We start from the raw sequence: 16999 nt of genomic DNA on the forward strand, positions 1-16999 counted from the left end.
AGCAGGGGACAGCTGGGGCTCGGGTGTGGTGGCGAGGGGGCGGGGAGGCAGGCCGCGGGCACCCGCCCCTCCTGCACCGGGCCGTACCCTGATGCTGAGCCGCTTCCGAGCCCACCAGGGCCCCTGGGCCAGGGCACGGGCGTTGAACGTGGTGTTGGGGTCTCTCAGGAAGGCTGGCTTCAGCACATAGCCACAGGCCCCATTGTCCAGGAAGCGGCCCTGGTACACGTCCATCTCTGGCCCCGGCGTCTGGAAGTTCAGGGCCACTAGAGGCAGGACAGAGCAGCCACAGGCTGTGGGCCAGCAGCGGGCTGCTCGGGGCACGCTGGGGCCGGGGTCACATGGCAAGCTGGAAGCAGGTGCAACCCCCCTGCCCCTCGGCACCGACCACACACCCCGTGCCTGGTGCCAGAATCCCCCAAGGGATGCCAGACACCGGGACTTGCTGGCCAGTGGGGGGGCCCTCCGGGCAGCACTGAGCAGTCCCGCCGGCCCCCGCCGCAGCCCGCCCTTACCGATCTGGCAGCCCCCGTTCCACATGTCCACGGGGCTGTAGTTGGAGGAGTCCGTCCTCCAGCCGGCCGGGTAGATCCTGCTCAGGTGGCCCACGTTGTGGCGGACAAAGCTGTTTCCTGAGGGCAGGTGTGGTGCGGTCAGGAGGGGGGGCGGGCCCACACGGCCTCCCGCTGCTTCTGCCTGCTGGCCGGGCAGGGGACAGCCCCCAGCCCCCAGGCCTCACCCGACTCCTGCAGCAGGCGGAGGGCGCGGTTTTCCGAGAAGGACATCATCTCGTAGAAAGCCCGCCTGGGCGTGCCGGGGCTGGAGAAGCCGTCGAAGTGGACGCTCTTGCAGTAAATGACCAGGTCCGAGAGCTCCTGCACTAGCCTGACCTTGTCCGCCTGGGGGCCGCGGGGAGGCCCGGGTTAGAGTCAGAGAGGGTGGGGCAGAGGAGGCGCTGAGAGAGCCAGAGACCCAGACACACAGACACGGACAGGGCGACAGACAGAGAGAGGGGCAGAGGGTCTGAGAGCCGAGCCGGGCAGCAGCCCGCGGGGCCGCCCCGCCCCACTGCTCCCCCGCGAACCTTGGGCTGGTGCTGCACGCGGCTCCTCACCGCCTCGTCCTCCATCTCGGCGGCCTCGTCCTCGTCCGACACCACGGTGGCCTCGGGGCCGCCCTCCCCCGCGGAGGGCAGGAGCCCCCCCAGCTTCTTGCCCTTCAGCAGGATCTTGCCTTTCAGTTGCTAGCAGTGAGGGGCGCCCGGTCAAGCTGCCGGCCTCGCAGCCACACCCCCACGCCCCTCCCCGCCCCGCCTACCTCGGGGGAGGGCAGGCTGCTGGTGACCCCGTCCAGCGGCCTGTCCAGCAGCATGGGGCCCAGCAGGGTGCGCAGGTGCCGCGCCATCACGCGCTGCTGCTCCAGGCTGCAGTGGTTCTCCAGGGACAGGATGACGGGGTAGGGGGACACCTGGGGGCGGGCGCTCGTTAGGAGGGCGGGGCCCCTGCTAAGCCCCGCCCCTGGGGTGGGGTGGGGGCTCAAGCACCTTGAAGGCGTAGTCCCGGATGGCCCTGAGCGCATCGCAGAAGAGGATTTTGGACGTGAACGTGTAACCGTGGTAGATGACCGGCTCCAGGCTGGGCCCGTCCCAGCAGTCGAGCTCCAAGCAGCGGCAGCCCTTGCACAGGGCCCTGGCGGGGGTGGGCAGAGCTAGGACCCCTGGGGCTGGGTCCTGGGCCCCCCCAGGCTCCCGCCCCCAGGCGTCCCTCGGCACACCGGATGTAGGCTTCGGTGCTGCTGGGCCCGGTGAGCTGGTCCTCCAGCAGGTAGGTGTTGTGGGATGAGGACACCAGGTAGTGGCTGAGCGGCTGGCCCATGTCCTGGTACACCCGCCGGTGCTCGCGGCTGAAGGCGCTGCCGTCGGCCGACAGCAGGTACATGAGGAAGCCGTCCTTGGTCATCTGCCGCTGCGCCTTGGCTGGGGCAGGCGAGGGCGCAGGTCAGGGCCGGCCCGCAGGCCCCTCCTGGCCACCCGCCGCCCTGGACGGAGGAGCCCCCTGCCTGCTGCCTGCCTGACGGGCCACCAGCTCGGCCCGCAGTGACGGAGCAAGGGGCCGCCTCCTCGTGCTTGCCCTGCACCTGTCTTGGCGTCTTGGGGGCGGGAAACCAGGCCCAGAGGGGCGCTGAGGCCGGGCCTGGGAGCGGCCGCGCCGGGGAGGCCCTCACCCGTCTCGCTGGGCTCGTAGCGCTCAATGAGGGAGAGGGCCAGCGCGGGCCCCGCCGCCTCCTCCCGCTGCTGGTGCTGCAGGAAGCCCACCAGCTGGTCCACGGACAGGGTCTGGCCGGAGCCCGCGGCCTCGGCGAAGGCCCGGTCGATCTCCTCCCGCTGCGTCAGCATCTTGTAGAAGGCCTCGATCTCCTCATCCTCCAGGGAGTCCGTCTGCGAGCGGTCGCACTCCTGGCGGGATGGCGGGGAGGGGCTCAGACGGCCCTGCGCTGGCCTGGCGGGGGGGCCCCTCCCCACTCACCCTGCGCCTGGCGGGGGGCCCAGCGCCCCTCCCCACTCACCCTGCGCCTGGCGGGGGGCCCAGCGCCCCTCCCCACTCACCCTGCGCCTGGCGGGGGGCCCAGCGCCCCTCCCCACTCACCCTGCGCCTGGCGGGGGGCCCAGCGCCCCTCCCCCACTCACCCTGCGCCTGGGACAGGGACCCACCACAGCCCTGCACAGCCAGCCCCTCCCCACTCACCCTGCGCCTGGTGGGGGGACCAGCGCCCGGGCACGGCCGGCCCCTCCCCACTCACCCTGCGCCTGGGACAGGGACCCACAACAGCCCTGCACAGCCAGCCCCTCCCCACTCACCCTGCGCCTGGTGGGGGGCCCAGCGCCCCTCCCCCACTCACCCTGCGCCTGGCGGGGGGCCCAGCGCCCCTCCCCACTCACCCTGCGCCTGGTGGGGGGCCCAGCGCCGCCCCCCACAGCCGGCCCCTCCCCACTCACCCTGCGCCTGGGACAGGGACCCACAACAGCCCTGCACAGCCAGCCCCTCCCTGACTCACCCTGCGCCTGGGACAGGGACCCAGCATAGCCCCGCACAGCCGGCCCCACTCGCCATCCCACCCTGGGCTTGAGTAGGGGGCCCAGCACAGCCCAGCACAGCCCCACACAGCCAGGCCCTCCCCAGCTCACCCTGGGCCTGGGTCAGGGGCCCACTCAGCGCCACCCCGCACAGCCGGCCCCTCCCCGCCTCACCCTGGGCACGCACACACACACACACACACAGCCACCCGCCCCCGCCTCACCCTGGGCACGCACACGCACACACACACGCACACGTGCACACACGCACACACACGCACACACACAGCCACCAGCCCCGCCTCACCCTGGGCACGCACACACACACACACAGCCGCCCACCCCGCCTCACCCTGGGCACGCACACACGCACAGCCGCCCGCCCCGCCTCACCCTGGGCACGCACACGCACACACACACACACAGCCGCCCGCCCCGCCTCACCCTGGGCACGCACACACGCACAGCCGCCTGCCCCGCCTCACCCTGGGCACGCACACACGCACAGCCGCCCGCCCCGCCTCACCCTGGGCACGCACACACACACAGCCGCCCGCCCCGCCTCACCCTGGGCACGCACACGCACACACACACACACAGCCGCCCGCCCCGCCTCACCCTGGGCACGCACACACGCACAGCCGCCTGCCCCGCCTCACCCTGGGCACGCACACACGCACAGCCGCCCGCCCCGCCTCACCCTGGGCACGCACACACGCACAGCCGCCTGCCCCGCCTCACCCTGGGCACGCACACACACGCACAGCCGCCCGCCCCGCCTCACCCTGGGCGCGCACACGCACACACACACACACATGCACACACACAGCCGCCTGCCCCGCCTCACCCTGGGCACGCACACACACGCACAGCCGCCCGCCCCGCCTCACCCTGGGCGCGCACACGCACACACACACACACATGCACACACACAGCCGCCTGCCCCGCCTCACCCTGGGCACGCACACGCGCACACACACACACAGCCGCCCCGCCTCACCCTGGGCACACACACGCGCGCACACGCACGCACAGCCGCCCGCCCCGCCTCACCCTGAAGATCCTGCGGGCGTAGCCGCCCCGCCTCACCCTGGGCACGCATGCGCACAGCCGCCCGCCTCACCCTGAAGATCTTGCGGGCGTAGCCGTCGTCCACCTGGATGTTGAGCTCCTTCAGGAAGTTCTGCAGCTCCTTGAAGCTCATCTTGTTGTCCTTGTTTTTGTCAGCTTTCCGCAGGCAAGAGTGGATCCAGCTGGGCGGGGATCAAGGAGCCATCCCGGGACAGGGGCCGCTGACCTCCCGCACGCGGTGCCCAGGGGGCCGCCGTCTGCCCGCACGCGGTGCCCAGGGGGCCGCTGACCTCCCGCACGCGGTGCCCAGGGGGCCGCCGTCTGCCCGCACGCCCTCGCGGCCTGCGGTGCCCAGGGGGCCGCCGTCTGCCCGCACGCCCTCGCGGCCTGCGGTGCCCAGGGGGCCGCCGTCTGCCCGCACGCGGTGCCCAGGGGGCCGCCGTCTGCCCGCACGCGGTGCCCAGGGGGCCGCCGTCTGCCCACATGCCCCGGCGGCCTGCGGTGCCCAGGGGTTTGCTGACCTCCCGCACGCGGTGCCCAGGGGGCCGCTGTCTGCCCACATGCCCCGGCGGCCTGCGGTGCCCAGGGGGCCGCTGTCTGCTCATTTCAAAACCGTTGGACATTGGGAAAACTTTCCCGACTACAAAAGGCTCGCTGCAGACAATTTAGAAAATGCAGACAAGGAAGAAGCCACGGACCCCCAGCGTCCTGTCACCAGCATGTGCCTGGGTTCCAGTCCTCCCAAGCACTTGGGCTTAGTTTACAGGAAGAGGCAAGGGTGGGAGCTGGCGCTGTGGGTCAAGCTGCTGCCTGAAGCGCCAGCATCCCATACGGGTGCCGGTTCAAGTCCCGGCTGCTCCACTTCTGATCCAGCTCTCTGCTGTGGCCTGGGAAAGCAGAGAAGATGGCCCAAGTCCTTGGGCCCCTGCACCCACGTGGGAGACCCAGAGAAGCTCCTGGCTCCTGGCTTCGAATCAGCCCAGCTCCAACTGTTGCAGCCACTTGGGGAGTGAACCAGTGGACGGAAGACCTCTCTCTCTGCCTCTGTAACTGCCTTTCAAATAAAAAAATTAAAAAAAAAGGCAGCAGGGTCAGCCGGCCAGAAGAAGGGGCGCACGGGCGAAGGGAAAGCCTGGACCCGTGAGAAGACAAGATGACGACCTGACGGGGAGCCAGAAGAGGCGGCTGGCCTTTGGCAGCGCTGCTCGCAGATATCAAAGATTTGAAAATGAGATGCAGTTTCCTAAACTATAGGACGACCAGCTTAACAGCACCCTGTGCAGGCGAGCGTGAGGGAAACTAAAAGTAAAGCTTCAACCGCAGCGGCTGGATCGCAGGCTGCAGAGGGCAGGGGCCAGGGCACTGTTTTACTCACTGGAGGGGTTTACGGAGACGACCCTGACACCAGGAAATAAGTGTCACACACAGAGCGGACTACAGAGGCGCGAGCGCCGCGGTTTTTGCCAAATGCATCCGGGGGCAACTGAGATGCAGAAGCAAAGATCAGGAAGGAAGCTGAGGTCAGCCTAGAGCAGGCCATTAAAACTCCGTTCTCACCGGCGCTGCGGCTCACTAGGCTAATCCTCCGCCTGTGGCGCCGGCACACCGGGGTCTAGTCCCGGTTGGGGCGCCAGATTCTGTCCCGGTTGCCCCTCTTCCAGGCCAGCTCTCTGCTGTGGCCCGGGAGTGCAGTGGAGGATGGCCCAAGTGCTTGGGCCCTGCACCCCATGGGAGACCAGGAGAACCACCTGGCTCCTGCCATCGGATCAGCGCGGTGCGCCGGCCGCAGCACACCAGCCGTGGCGGCCATTGGAGGGTGAACCAACGGCAAAAGGAAGACCTTTCTCTCTGTCTCTCTCTCTCACTGTCCACTCTGCCTGTCAAAAAAAAAAAAAAAAAAAAAAAAAAAAAAAAAAAAAAACCGTTCTCGGGCTGCTGTTGTGGCCTAGAGGGTAATGCTGCTGCCTGGGATGCTGGCATCCCATATGGGCGCCAGTTCGAGTCCCGGCTGCTCCACTTCCCATCCAGCTCTCTGCTGTGGCCTGGGAAAAATAGTAGAAGATGGCCCAAGTGCTTGGGCCCTGCACCCACGTGGGAGACGCGGAAGAAGCTCCTGGCTCCTGGCTTCAGCCTGGCCTGGCGCTGGCTGTTGCAGCCAGCTGAGAAGTGAGCCAGCAGATGGAAGATGTATATCTCTCTCTGTGTCTGTCTCTCCCTCTATCCCTGTAACTCTGACTTTCAAATAAAGAAATAGGTCTTAAAAACAAAACAAAACAAAACCTCTAGGGCCCGTGCTGTGGCACAGTAGGTTAAGCCTCTGCTGTGGCACCAGCATCCCTTATGGGTGCCAGTTCATGTTCTGGCTGCTCCACTTCTGATCCAGCTCTCTGCTGTGGCCTGGGAAGGCAGTAGAAGATGGCCCAAGTCCTTGGGCCCAGAGGAAGCTCCTGGCTCCTGGCTTCAGCCTGGCCCAGCTCTAGCCATTGCGGCCAACTGGGGAGTGAACCAGCGGATGGAAGATCTCTCTCGCTCCCTCTCTCTCTGCCTCTCTCTGTCTGTAACTCTGCCTCACAAGTAAATAAATAAATCTTTAACAAAAAAGATAAGTTTTTAAAAAATGAAACCCATGCATACCACAGGGCTATAAAAAAGTGCATGAAAAGGTATATTATGAAAAAACCTGCAAACATTTCGAAAGCTCCTGCATCAAGATCAATGTATGTTTACATTGTATTTCCCACGAACATTCAAAGTGCCTTCTTTAGCACACGGATGACAGATAGATGATGGGTGGTGCATGATGGAGAGATGAGAGATGGCTGGAGAGGTGAAGGATGGAGAGATGAGAGATGGCTGGAGAGGTGAAGGATGGAGAGATGAGAGATGGCTGGAGAGGTGAAGGATGGAGAGATGAGAGATGGCTGGAGAGGTGAAGGATGGAGAGATGAGAGATGGCTGGAGAGGTGAAGGATGGAGAGATGAGAGATGGCTGGAGAGGTGAACGATGGAGAGATGGCAGATGGTTGGAGAGGTGAACGATGGAGAGATGAGAGATGGTCAGAGAGGTGAAGGACGGCAGGATGCCAGGTGAAAGCCTCGAGTGCAGAGAGGCCCAGCCAAAGTCCGCGCTGAGGGCTCTGCGTGGGGGTTGGCGCTTTATGACCTCGCGTTCCGGCAGCAGCCCCTGCAGAGCTCACGGGTTGTGCAAGGACAAGGTTGCACAACGTGCAATGGGCCACAGAATGAGGCGTCTCAGAGGCACAAATCAGGCAGAGGCAGCACCGGGGTTTACCACTGAAGTCTCAAGTTCTCCAGGGCACGCAGGAAATGTCGCCCACAGGGCTCACACTGTGTCGCCCAGTGAGCGCTCCAGTCACCACAGCTTCACAATGAGTGAAGTGCTCCACCACACCGCTCCAAAGTACAAACCCCGGGCTCTGAAAACCACCGCACCGCTGAAAGAAACGAGACACAAATAAAAATATTTCCCCTTCACTGGCAGAAGACTGGACGCTTCACTGAGAACATTGTCCAAGTGGATCCACAGATTCGATGTAATCCCCACTGGATTTCTCTGCAGAAACTAACAGGCCGATTCTAAATCCGTGTGGACGTCAACAGACTCGGAACAGCCCCGCAACCTTGCAAAGGAAGACATCGGAAGGACTCACACTTCCTGATTTCACAGAAACCAAAACCCCGTGCTGGTGCCAGGATCAACATCCAGACGCACGGACGGGAACTGAAAGTCGAGGGTAAGGCCTCGCGCTGTGGCCGGCTGAAGCCTGACAAGGGACAAGACAGCGCAACGACCGTCAGTCCAAGATAATCTTTTCAGAAAACAAATGTGTGACGAAGGGAGGAAGGGACCCCTTACCGCACGCCGTATGCAAAAGTAACCTCAGAACGGGTCAGGCACCTCAGTGTGAGAGCTCTCGAGTAAATGTTGCTAACTCTGGGCGAACAGACCCTTCTTAGACCCAAAAGCACAAACAAGAAAAGAAACAGGCAGATGAGTGACACTTCATCAAAGCTAAAGGTGCCTGTGCTCTGGAGACACCACCCAGAGGACAGACACAACACACGGAGCAGGAGGGACCATCGGCAAAGACGCATCTCCCAGGAGACATGGAATACATGCAGAGTCCGTACCACTCAGTGAAGACAGGGGGCCAGTGCTGTGGCGTAGCGGGAAAGCCGACACCTGCGGCACCGGCATCCCATATGGGTGCCGGCTGCTCCACTTCCGGTCCAGCTCTCTGCTATGGCCTGGGAAGGCAGTAGAAGATGGCCCAAGTCCTTGGGCCTCTGCACCCTCATGGGGGACCCGGAAGAAGCTCCTGGCTCCTGGCTTCGGATCAGCACAGCTCTGGCTATTGCAACTAACTGGGAAGTGAACCAGCGGATGGAAGACCTCTCTCTCTCTCTCTCTCTCTCTCTCTCTGCCTCATATAACTCTGACTTTCAAACAAATAAATACATACATCTTAAAAAAAATAAATGAAGACAGATAATCCAATCAAAACTGAGCGAAGACTCCGAATAGTGTTTCTCTGAAGGCAACACACCCAGGCACGTGCAGACGCTCAACATCACTGGGAACCCACGTTCACAGTGCTGTCCACAGCTGCCGAGAGGCGGAAGCCACGCACGGGTCCCCACGGACGAAGGCACACACGGTGTGGCCGACGCACGCGGGGGGACACCGCCCGCCTTCACGGGGCCCTGGCGACACGCGGCACTATGTGGATGAACCTCAAGGACACTGTCGCGTGACGCCACAGCACGAGGCTCGTGGTCAGATTTGTGGAGACAGAAAATACAGAGGTGACTGCCAGGGCTTGAGGGGGGGGGGGCAGGCACAGGAGCGTGCGTGTAGCTGACACGGAGTCGCACACTTACAAACAGCTAAGACGGGAAACTTTACGCTGTGGGTGCCTCATCACAGTAAAGCCAAAACCCAAAAATTCAGCGAGGAAAGTGCTCGGTGACAATGCAAATGGGCAAAGGATCTGAATGGGTATTTCTCCAAATACAAATGGCCGGTAAACACCCGCACAGATGCCCAACAGTACTGGCCATCAGGGAAGCGCAAATCTAAACCACAGTGACCGGCACCCCACACCCACAGGGTGCCCACCACCAAAAGCACAGACGACCCCAAGGGCCGACCAGGACCCGAAACGCAAGCGTTCTGCACTGCCGGTGGGAACGCGCACCGAGGCGGCGACCCCCCAGGTTAAACCCAAAGGCACCAAGTGACGCAGCAAGTCCACGCCCAGGTGCCCACGGAAGAGAAACGGAAGCACGCGTCCCTACGGAACCGCACGTTCACAGCAGCTAGGAACCCCCAGGACCCCACAGCGAAGCCACCGCAGATGCCAGTGTACACAGTGGAGAATCAGCAGGTGGGTCGGGATGGAGTCCCAGCGCGGGCTACAGCGCCAAGTCAAACGAAAGAAGCCAGGCCCCACAGGCGCGTGACCCACTCACAGGCCATGCCCAAAATAGGCAAACGCAGACGGCAAGTAGCTCCTTGGCTCTAGGGCTGCAGGTGGAGGGAGAGGCGGGGGCAGGAGGCTGCCGAGGGTGCAGGTTTTCTTTTGCACGCGATGTTGCCAATGTTCTAAATGAACAGGGCCTAAAATTGATTGTGGCGCCGGCCGCACAGCTCTGGGCTCTTCTAAACAGCGTTGAGTCAGGTTCAACACTTCCACGCGTTCCTTGTCCAGTACGTGAATTATACGGCAATAAAGCCACCGTTAACAAAGAAGCGGAACTGCTTCCACCCTAATCTGTCCCCACCAGGAGCCCGAGCACCTGCAGTCACCAGCCAGCACGGTGCACAACCAGATCCAGAAGGTACGCTGACCGAAGCCAGCCCCAGCACACTCTCCTCAAAGGACGGCACAGGCGGCTATGCACCCCCCCGCCCCCAGGGGAAAAGGCGCAGGAACCCTGGAAGGCGTGGTTGAAACACCCACGGCGAAGTCGCCCACGGGAGCAGCTGCCCCCCACCTCCGCGGTCTCCCAAGCCCATCCCGGTTAGAGAGAGCGCAAGGGAGTACCGGGGGCTGCACAGCTGGCTGGCCTGGGGCCACGGCAGGCCAAGAGGGCTCCTCACCGGCCCTGCTGCCTCCCTTCGTGGACTGGCTCGTGGGGCCCGCAAGGTTGACGGTATTTGGAGATGGGCGTCTTTGAAAGGTATTCGGGTTCAGACAATGAGGTCGCGAGTGGTGCTGGGGCAGGGGGCCAAGCTGCCACGCGGGATGTCCCCGTCCCCTATCGGAAGTCTGATTCTGATGGCCCCCAGCTTCCTGCTAACGCACACCCTGGGGGACAGCAGGTACGGCTCAAGTACTGGAGTCCCTGCCCCCTGCTAGTGAGACCCACATGGAGTTCCTGGCTCCTGGGTTAGCCTGACCCCCCCACCGGGCTGGCTGTGGGCATCTGGGGCGTGAACCAGCGGATGGAAGTTGTCGCGGTCCCTGCCTTTCAGATAAATCAATAAGACTCAAAGAGAGAAAGGCCAGAGAGCTTGCTCTGTCCACGCCCACCGCGTGCGGACAGTGAGAAGCTGGCCTCCCACACCCCGACCTTGTCGGCACCCCACCTTGGACTCAGCCAGAGCCAGGCTGCCCTGGGGACCAGCACCGCCAGGGTCCACGGCCCAGCCTGCACCGCCGCCCCCACAAGGATACTGCTGCAGCTTCTGCCGCTGGTCCATGGAGCCCGAGTGGTGGATGACCTTGCGCAGCCCCTGCACCCAGTGCTGGGCGTCGGCGGGCGACGGGGCGATGAGGTCCAGCGGGCTGCGCTGGTCCTTGAAGACGATGGAGAAGCAGCGGTCCTCCGGCACGTCGCGGGCGAACTTCTCCAAGCCCTCCGTGCGGTGCCCCACACGCACCTCCTGGATGTCCTCGATGGAGACTGCGGGAGCGGGGAGAGGTCAGGCGGCTGTGAAGCCTCATCGGCCGTGCTGGCCGCCACAGCGGCCGGGGCTGAGGGCAGGGAGCAGGGCGGCAGTGGAGCCCGGGGCGGGCGGGGGCATGAGACACAGCCGCAGTGGACAGCCGGGGAGCGGCCAGGGCAGACTGCGGGCAGGAGGGCGCCTGGGCTCCCGTCCCAGCGATGGGAGGGGGCAGGGCTCTCAGGAGCCAGGAGAGGCCGCTGCACACGGGTCCTGGACCCCGTCCTGATCACCCAGCTCTGGCCCGGGGCCTGGGGCAGAGGATCCAAGCCAGAGGGAGCCGGGCCGGCGGCAGACAGGGCCTCGCCCCATGTGTGTCTCTGCGTCTCAAGCCCCTCTGCAGGGAGGCTGCAGGATGGCCTTGACCTCCGGGGTCCCGGAGACAGGGGTCTGTGATGACGTCACTCTGCCCGTAGGAGCCAGGGACAGGCAAGCCCCTGCCTAACCCCACCCCACACTCGCCAAAGCTGAGCTGGGAGCAGCCCCCAGGCCAGGCCCCCTGCGCCTCGAGACAGCAGGAGCCGGGTTCTGCCCTGCCCCTCCCCCACCCGGAGCCATCCCTCTGTCCTGAGTCCTAGACCAGCCCTGGCAGAAAGTCCACCTGTCCCATCCCCCGAGTGCCCAGGGCCTCCCAGCCACCTGCAGGCCTCACGTGTGGGGCACGTCCCCAGCCCAGGCCACAGGCTCCGAGGGAGGGGACACGTGAGGCCGGGCCATCTGGGGCTCCGAGAATATCCCTGCTAATCCCTGCGTCCGCAGCCTCTGAGCCCCCCACCCAGGCCCCAGCTGCAGGGGCCCCAGACCGGGAGTGGAAACAGGAAGCCTGGGACACGGGGCTCCCCAGAGCCAGCGCAGACGCCCGTCACCGCCGATAACGCCGAGCGCACCTCCGGGAAGCCGTCGTGGGGGCAGGGAGCCAACAAGAACTGGGGGCTGCTCCACCTCCCCCACGCACGTCCCGGCCCAGGGATGCGGCCTGGAAGAAGGCTTCTTGGGGCCACACTCCCCACCTGGGCAAACCTGGATCGTGAGATGGGCCCCCTCCCCGCGGGGCCACCCTCAGCCCCTCCTTGTGCCTGCTGGCACCGGCTCTTGCCTGCAATGCCTGCTCTACCTGCTGCCTGTGGCTGTCTCCTCCCCAGGCGGGGGCTCCCACTCCTCAGGCCCCCGCCCCTGCCAGGTGCTAGATGCACGCCGGGGAGCTGCCTGGCTCTGAGCACGGGGTCCCCGTCCCCGCGGGGCCCCGCCCACCAGCATCAGACAGGAAGGGCCCTATCAGGGCAGCAGCCCAGCGCAGGAGCCTGCGTGGCGCCACAGGGGGAAATCAAGGCGACAGGCTCCTCTGGGAGGCGGCAGGCCGTGCTGAGGATGCTTCAGGACCCCTCCCCCGCAGCCCCTGCCCTGCCGCCGCTCACGGCCCCCGCGACCCTCTGAGGGCTCCTGTCCTCCAGCCCGTCCCCAGCCCAGGGGCTAACGACACCCTAGGGGTCACCCTCGGGGGGCCGAGCCTCCCCTTCCTCCAGCTCCCCTCCTGCCCAGGGCTTGTCACTGCTCTGCCTCCCGGTCCTGGCCTGGGGCTTCCTGGGGCCGTGGGCAGTGTGAAACAGGCTGCAGCGACCCTACCCCACTGTCCAGGCTGCAGCCCCCAGCCACCTGCGGCCATGGGCATGAATCAGTGTAAGCTAAATAACGCTAAAAGTTCAGTTCCTCAGGGCCAGCGTTGTGGCGTAAGGGATTAAACCTCTGTCTACAGAGCCAGAATCCCATTTGGGCGCCGGTTCGAGTCCCGGCTGCTCCACTTCCGATCCATCTCCCTGCTAATGGGGCTGGGAAAGCAGTAGAAGATGGTACAAGTCCTTGGGCCCTGCACCCGCGTGGGAGACCCGGAGGAAGCTCCTGGCTCCTGGCTTCAGCCTGGCCCAGCCCTGGCTGTTGTGGCCATCTGGGGAGTGAACCAGCAGATGGAAGACCTCTCTGTCTCTGTAACTCTTTCAAAATAAATCAATCTTTAAAAAAAAGAGCATCTTTAAAAAGGACTCCGTTTCTCAGGCCCTGGCGGCCCCCTCCGGGCCCGAGCGTTCAGCCAGGCCGGGGCAGAGGCCAGCGTCTGCTTCCACCGACCCCACAGGGCTTCCGAGCCAGCTGAGGGCCTCCCCCGGCCCCGCACAAGGTGCCTTCCGTCAGCCTCTGGCCTCCCGTTCCTGGGCCTCTGCCGAAGCTTCCGGACGCCTCAGACCCACGCTCGCTGGCCCAGCCTTGCTCCGGTCCCCCTGGAAGGAGCGGCCTCCTGCGGCCCCACCTCCCACCTGGCCGGGGACACCCGGAAGAGCTTTCTCCACCTCTGGACTTTGGGCCTGGCTTCTGGCCTCGCCACACCTAGAATCCTAACTCACACAACTTCTCTCCTTCCTGGGTGGACGCCTGTGAGTTCCCACAGCTCTGTCTCACTGGGCCCGCCTGTCCCAGCTGTCCCCTGCTGGCGTCACGCGCAGGCGCCCGGTCCTCCCCTCGCTCCCCGCACCACGGGCCTCTGTTGCAGACGCCCGGTGTCTCCGTCCCAGGCTGCCGCGCCCCTCCGCGCCCGCCCCGTGGCCCCGCACTCACACAGCTGTGACTCCGGGGACCGCATGACCTTGCGGGACTCCTGCCAGATGGTCTTGCAGTCCTCCTGTAGCTTGAGGAAGCGCTCTCTGCGCCACGAGCCGGACTTCACCTTCAGGAGCTGGCTGCCCTTCAACAGGACCTGGAGGTCCCTGTCACCCTGCAGGCCTGGAGACCAAAGCTGCTAAGAGGTCACCTGCTCCCCCCATGGCCCCCACGCTGGCCACGCCCGTCCCGACCCTCTCAGAGTCCGCTGTCCCCCAGCCGCATCCTCCTCCCCAGAGCCCGCCTCCTCCAGGGAGCTGTCTCTGATTGCCAGCGGAGGTGGCCAGGCAAACCCTAGGACCGCGCTGGCACACTGGGACCTGCTACCCCCAGTTCAACAGACTGGCATCTGGACCAAGCCCCTAGGAAATGGCCTGGCTCCGACAGATGAGGGGTCCCCCGGGTCCTACTCAGGGGTCAGAGTGAACCAGAGGGTGCTGGGACCAAAGATCAAAGAGGGCAGATGAAGTGGACCCCAGAATCCTTTGTCCCTAAGGCCCATGGGCCTGTCCTCTCCCAGCCAGTGACTTGGTGTGGCTGGGCCTCTGCCTTCCCGGAGAGCACACAGGCCTGAAGCAGCTCCCGCCTCCAGGAGCAGTCGCAGGGCTACACGAGATGACGCGGTGGACCTGTGGGGTCCCGCAGGATGGCCCTTGTGCCCTGCTGCCCGCCCCTGCCCAGAGCGGCCTCTGCTCCTCGCCCCTGGCAGACACAGGAGCCCACCGAGGCCTCCCCCCAGGGGACAGCGGGCGGCCCAGAGGCGGGGCCCGGGCCAGAGCCCGTAGGGAGGACCGCCTTCCCAGCCCAGACATCCAGGGGATGCCAGACCACCGCCCCTCTCTCTCTCTCTCTCTCTCACACACACACACACACACACACCTCGAGGCAGGAACCCCTGTGAGGGGCGTGTCCCCCAGGCCGCTCTGCTCGGCCACTGGCCACCTCGCCTCGTGCCCCACTGCTGCTCCTGGCCCTGGGGACCCCAGGACTGCGGGCCAGACCTCCGGCCTCTCCCACTGTAGCCGAGCCATTCCAGCGGCCGCACATACCCACGGGGCCTGCTTCCGGCATCCACACCCCCAGGCCTCGGGCGACTCTCTTCCCTGTCGGTGCCCCATTTCCGGGTCAGCACCGGGTGGGGACCGTGTTGAGCAGCCAGGGGTGGCGGACCGACGTGACCTGCCCTTACCTTTGGCGCAGGTCCATGCACCCACTTCCAGGGGACACAGTGTGCCTGAGCCCGAGGGGAGGCCTCGCAGAGGGCAGCTTCGGACCCCCAGAGGCCGGGCCTCGTCTTGGGGGATGCCAGCTGGGAGGGACCCCTCCTCGCCCCCCGCCAGGGCCCCACGAGGGAACGCCCCCGCCCTCCTGTTCTGGAAAACACCATGAGGCGATGACACGCTCATCCTGTCCTCTGGCTTCCGGAAACGGACCTCAGCCCCGAGCAGGAGAGCCACCGGGAAGCCCGGTGGGCGCCTCCGGATCCCGGCCTCAACTGGGAACTTTCGATTCAGAGCCCTCCCCACCCCGCTTAGCACCCGCAGAGTGTGAGCACCCCTGGCTCCCTCCTGCCCGGGTGGGGGCGGGTGCACAGGGCTCTGAGCGCCAAGCCCTGGCTGGCCTGTAGCATCCCAGGCCTGCCTGGGCCAGCTGCACGCAGGGCACGTAGAGAGGCCAGCTGGGGGGTGGCTAGGCTGGTGCACAGTGAGGACCCACAGGACCCACGGGAGACACAGCCACAGCCACAGCCACACGGCCACACAGCCGCAGCACCGTGCTCCTCCCACACTGCTACCTACAACCTTCGGCCACGGTGAGCGACAGTCACACGGACCCCGACAACGCAGGGTCACCTTAGCCACCCCCAGCCAAGCCACGTTCAGTGCCATGGGGCATCGTCCTCAAACAGCGGCCACAACAGTGATCGTTAACACGGCACGAGATGCCGTTCTTAGCACCTGTGTTTAAGCCCCCAGCTGCCCCACGCCAAAGGCACTGTCATTATTTCCATTTTACAGACGAGGAAACTGAGGCTGGGGGAAGCTGCCCCGCGGAGTCCGGGCTCAGAAGCAGCAGCCTACCCTCGGGGTCGGCAAGAACAAAGGCGCCGCGCACACCAGCCGGCACCCAGACCGCCCTCCGCTTCCCCTCCCCTCCCCGGTCTGGGGTGTTGCTGGGTGGCGGGCTCCCAGCCGCGGAGTTCCTGAAGTGCCTCCCAGAACTCCGTCAGCACAGGGCGGCCGGGCCTGGGAGCTCCCTTGGTGCGGGGGGGGAGGGGGGGTCTCTCCTGAGCTGCCCCAGGCAGAGGGCTGGGACCCGCCTGACGGTAGGCGCACCTTGCTCACTCCGCACACAAACTCCCGCTTTCTAGGGCCGCGCCTACACCCACAGGCTAAGCCGCCCTTACACCCACAGCTAACCTGTACCTGGCCCCCTTAGCAGGCACACTGTCCCAGCGTAACAGAAGCAGCAAAGCCGCATAACACACACACACTCACCCACACACTCTCCCACACATCCACACACACTCACCGACACACACACACCCACATACACACACACACACCCACACACACGCACACTCACCGACACACACACACACGCACACCCCCCCACACACGCACACTCACCGACACACACACACGCACAGGGGTCACGGCCCAGAATGACAGGCAGTCACCGACGGTGCCAAACACCACACAGCTGGCTGCACATTACCCGTCACCCCACGGTGCCCGAGCCTGACAGAGGCACTGACCTCACTGGGGCACTCGCGGGCACACCTGTCGCGGGCATCACATCGGACCACCCGCGCTGTACAGGTGACCTCACTGGGTTACACCCCATCTGGAGCCCCGGGACACCTGTTACCAGGAGGGGCTCTGCGGGGGCCGAGGTGTACCAAAGGGGCACACCTGCCGCCTCTGCACACAGCGCCGCGCGCACAGGAGGACCCCAGGGCCGCGTCCCACCCCTGCACCCCCGCGTCTCTTACCCAGCCTCCTGCCATTGAGCGCCGCCACTCGGAGGCTCTGCTCCTGCAGGTAGAGCTCTCTGGAGCGGCTGCGGCTCCTACGCGGCAGCCCCAGGCACTGCATGGCGCTCCGCGGAGCTCCAGACCACAGTGCCGCCTCCGGGAACCTGTCCGCTCCCGGAGTTCAGGCGTGGGGGGCGGAGCTCGGGCCCAGAGGCGGGCGCGAGCGAAATCGGGGTCCGAAGGGGCAGGGCCAGACCGTAGG

At 65.2% G+C, this 16999-nt stretch overlaps 1 protein-coding gene across 5 annotated transcripts in view; it reads right to left on the bottom strand.

The window, feature by feature from the left end:
• Nucleotides 1–16999, bottom strand: part of PLCD1 (phospholipase C delta 1) — a 29111-nt gene that overhangs the window by 783 nt on the left and 11329 nt on the right. For 2 of the 5 annotated variants that reach the window (XM_051829237.2, XM_051829236.2), the window contains exons 2-12: nucleotides 13719–13883; nucleotides 10846–11074; nucleotides 4197–4326; nucleotides 2224–2455; nucleotides 1774–1975; nucleotides 1544–1688; nucleotides 1318–1467; nucleotides 1085–1243; nucleotides 740–899; nucleotides 516–632; nucleotides 88–266 (exon numbers count right to left, since the gene is read on the bottom strand). In XM_051829237.2, coding sequence (XP_051685197.1) covers nucleotides 88–266; nucleotides 516–632; nucleotides 740–899; nucleotides 1085–1243; nucleotides 1318–1467; nucleotides 1544–1688; nucleotides 1774–1975; nucleotides 2224–2455; nucleotides 4197–4326; nucleotides 10846–11074; nucleotides 13719–13743 — 1728 coding nt within the window. In that variant the 5' untranslated portion in view covers nucleotides 13744–13883. Of the gene's footprint in view, nucleotides 1–87; nucleotides 267–515; nucleotides 633–739; nucleotides 956–1084; nucleotides 1244–1317; nucleotides 1468–1543; nucleotides 1689–1773; nucleotides 1976–2223; nucleotides 2456–4196; nucleotides 4327–10845; nucleotides 11075–13718; nucleotides 13884–14639; nucleotides 16724–16755; nucleotides 16889–16999 lie in introns of those variants that run through there. The other 3 variants (XM_051829235.2, XM_070073020.1, XM_070073021.1) reach the window with 3 other exon arrangements.

The sequence above is a fragment of the Oryctolagus cuniculus genome, chromosome 4, assembly GCF_964237555.1.
Source record: "Oryctolagus cuniculus chromosome 4, mOryCun1.1, whole genome shotgun sequence".
NCBI lineage: Eukaryota > Metazoa > Chordata > Mammalia > Lagomorpha > Leporidae > Oryctolagus > Oryctolagus cuniculus.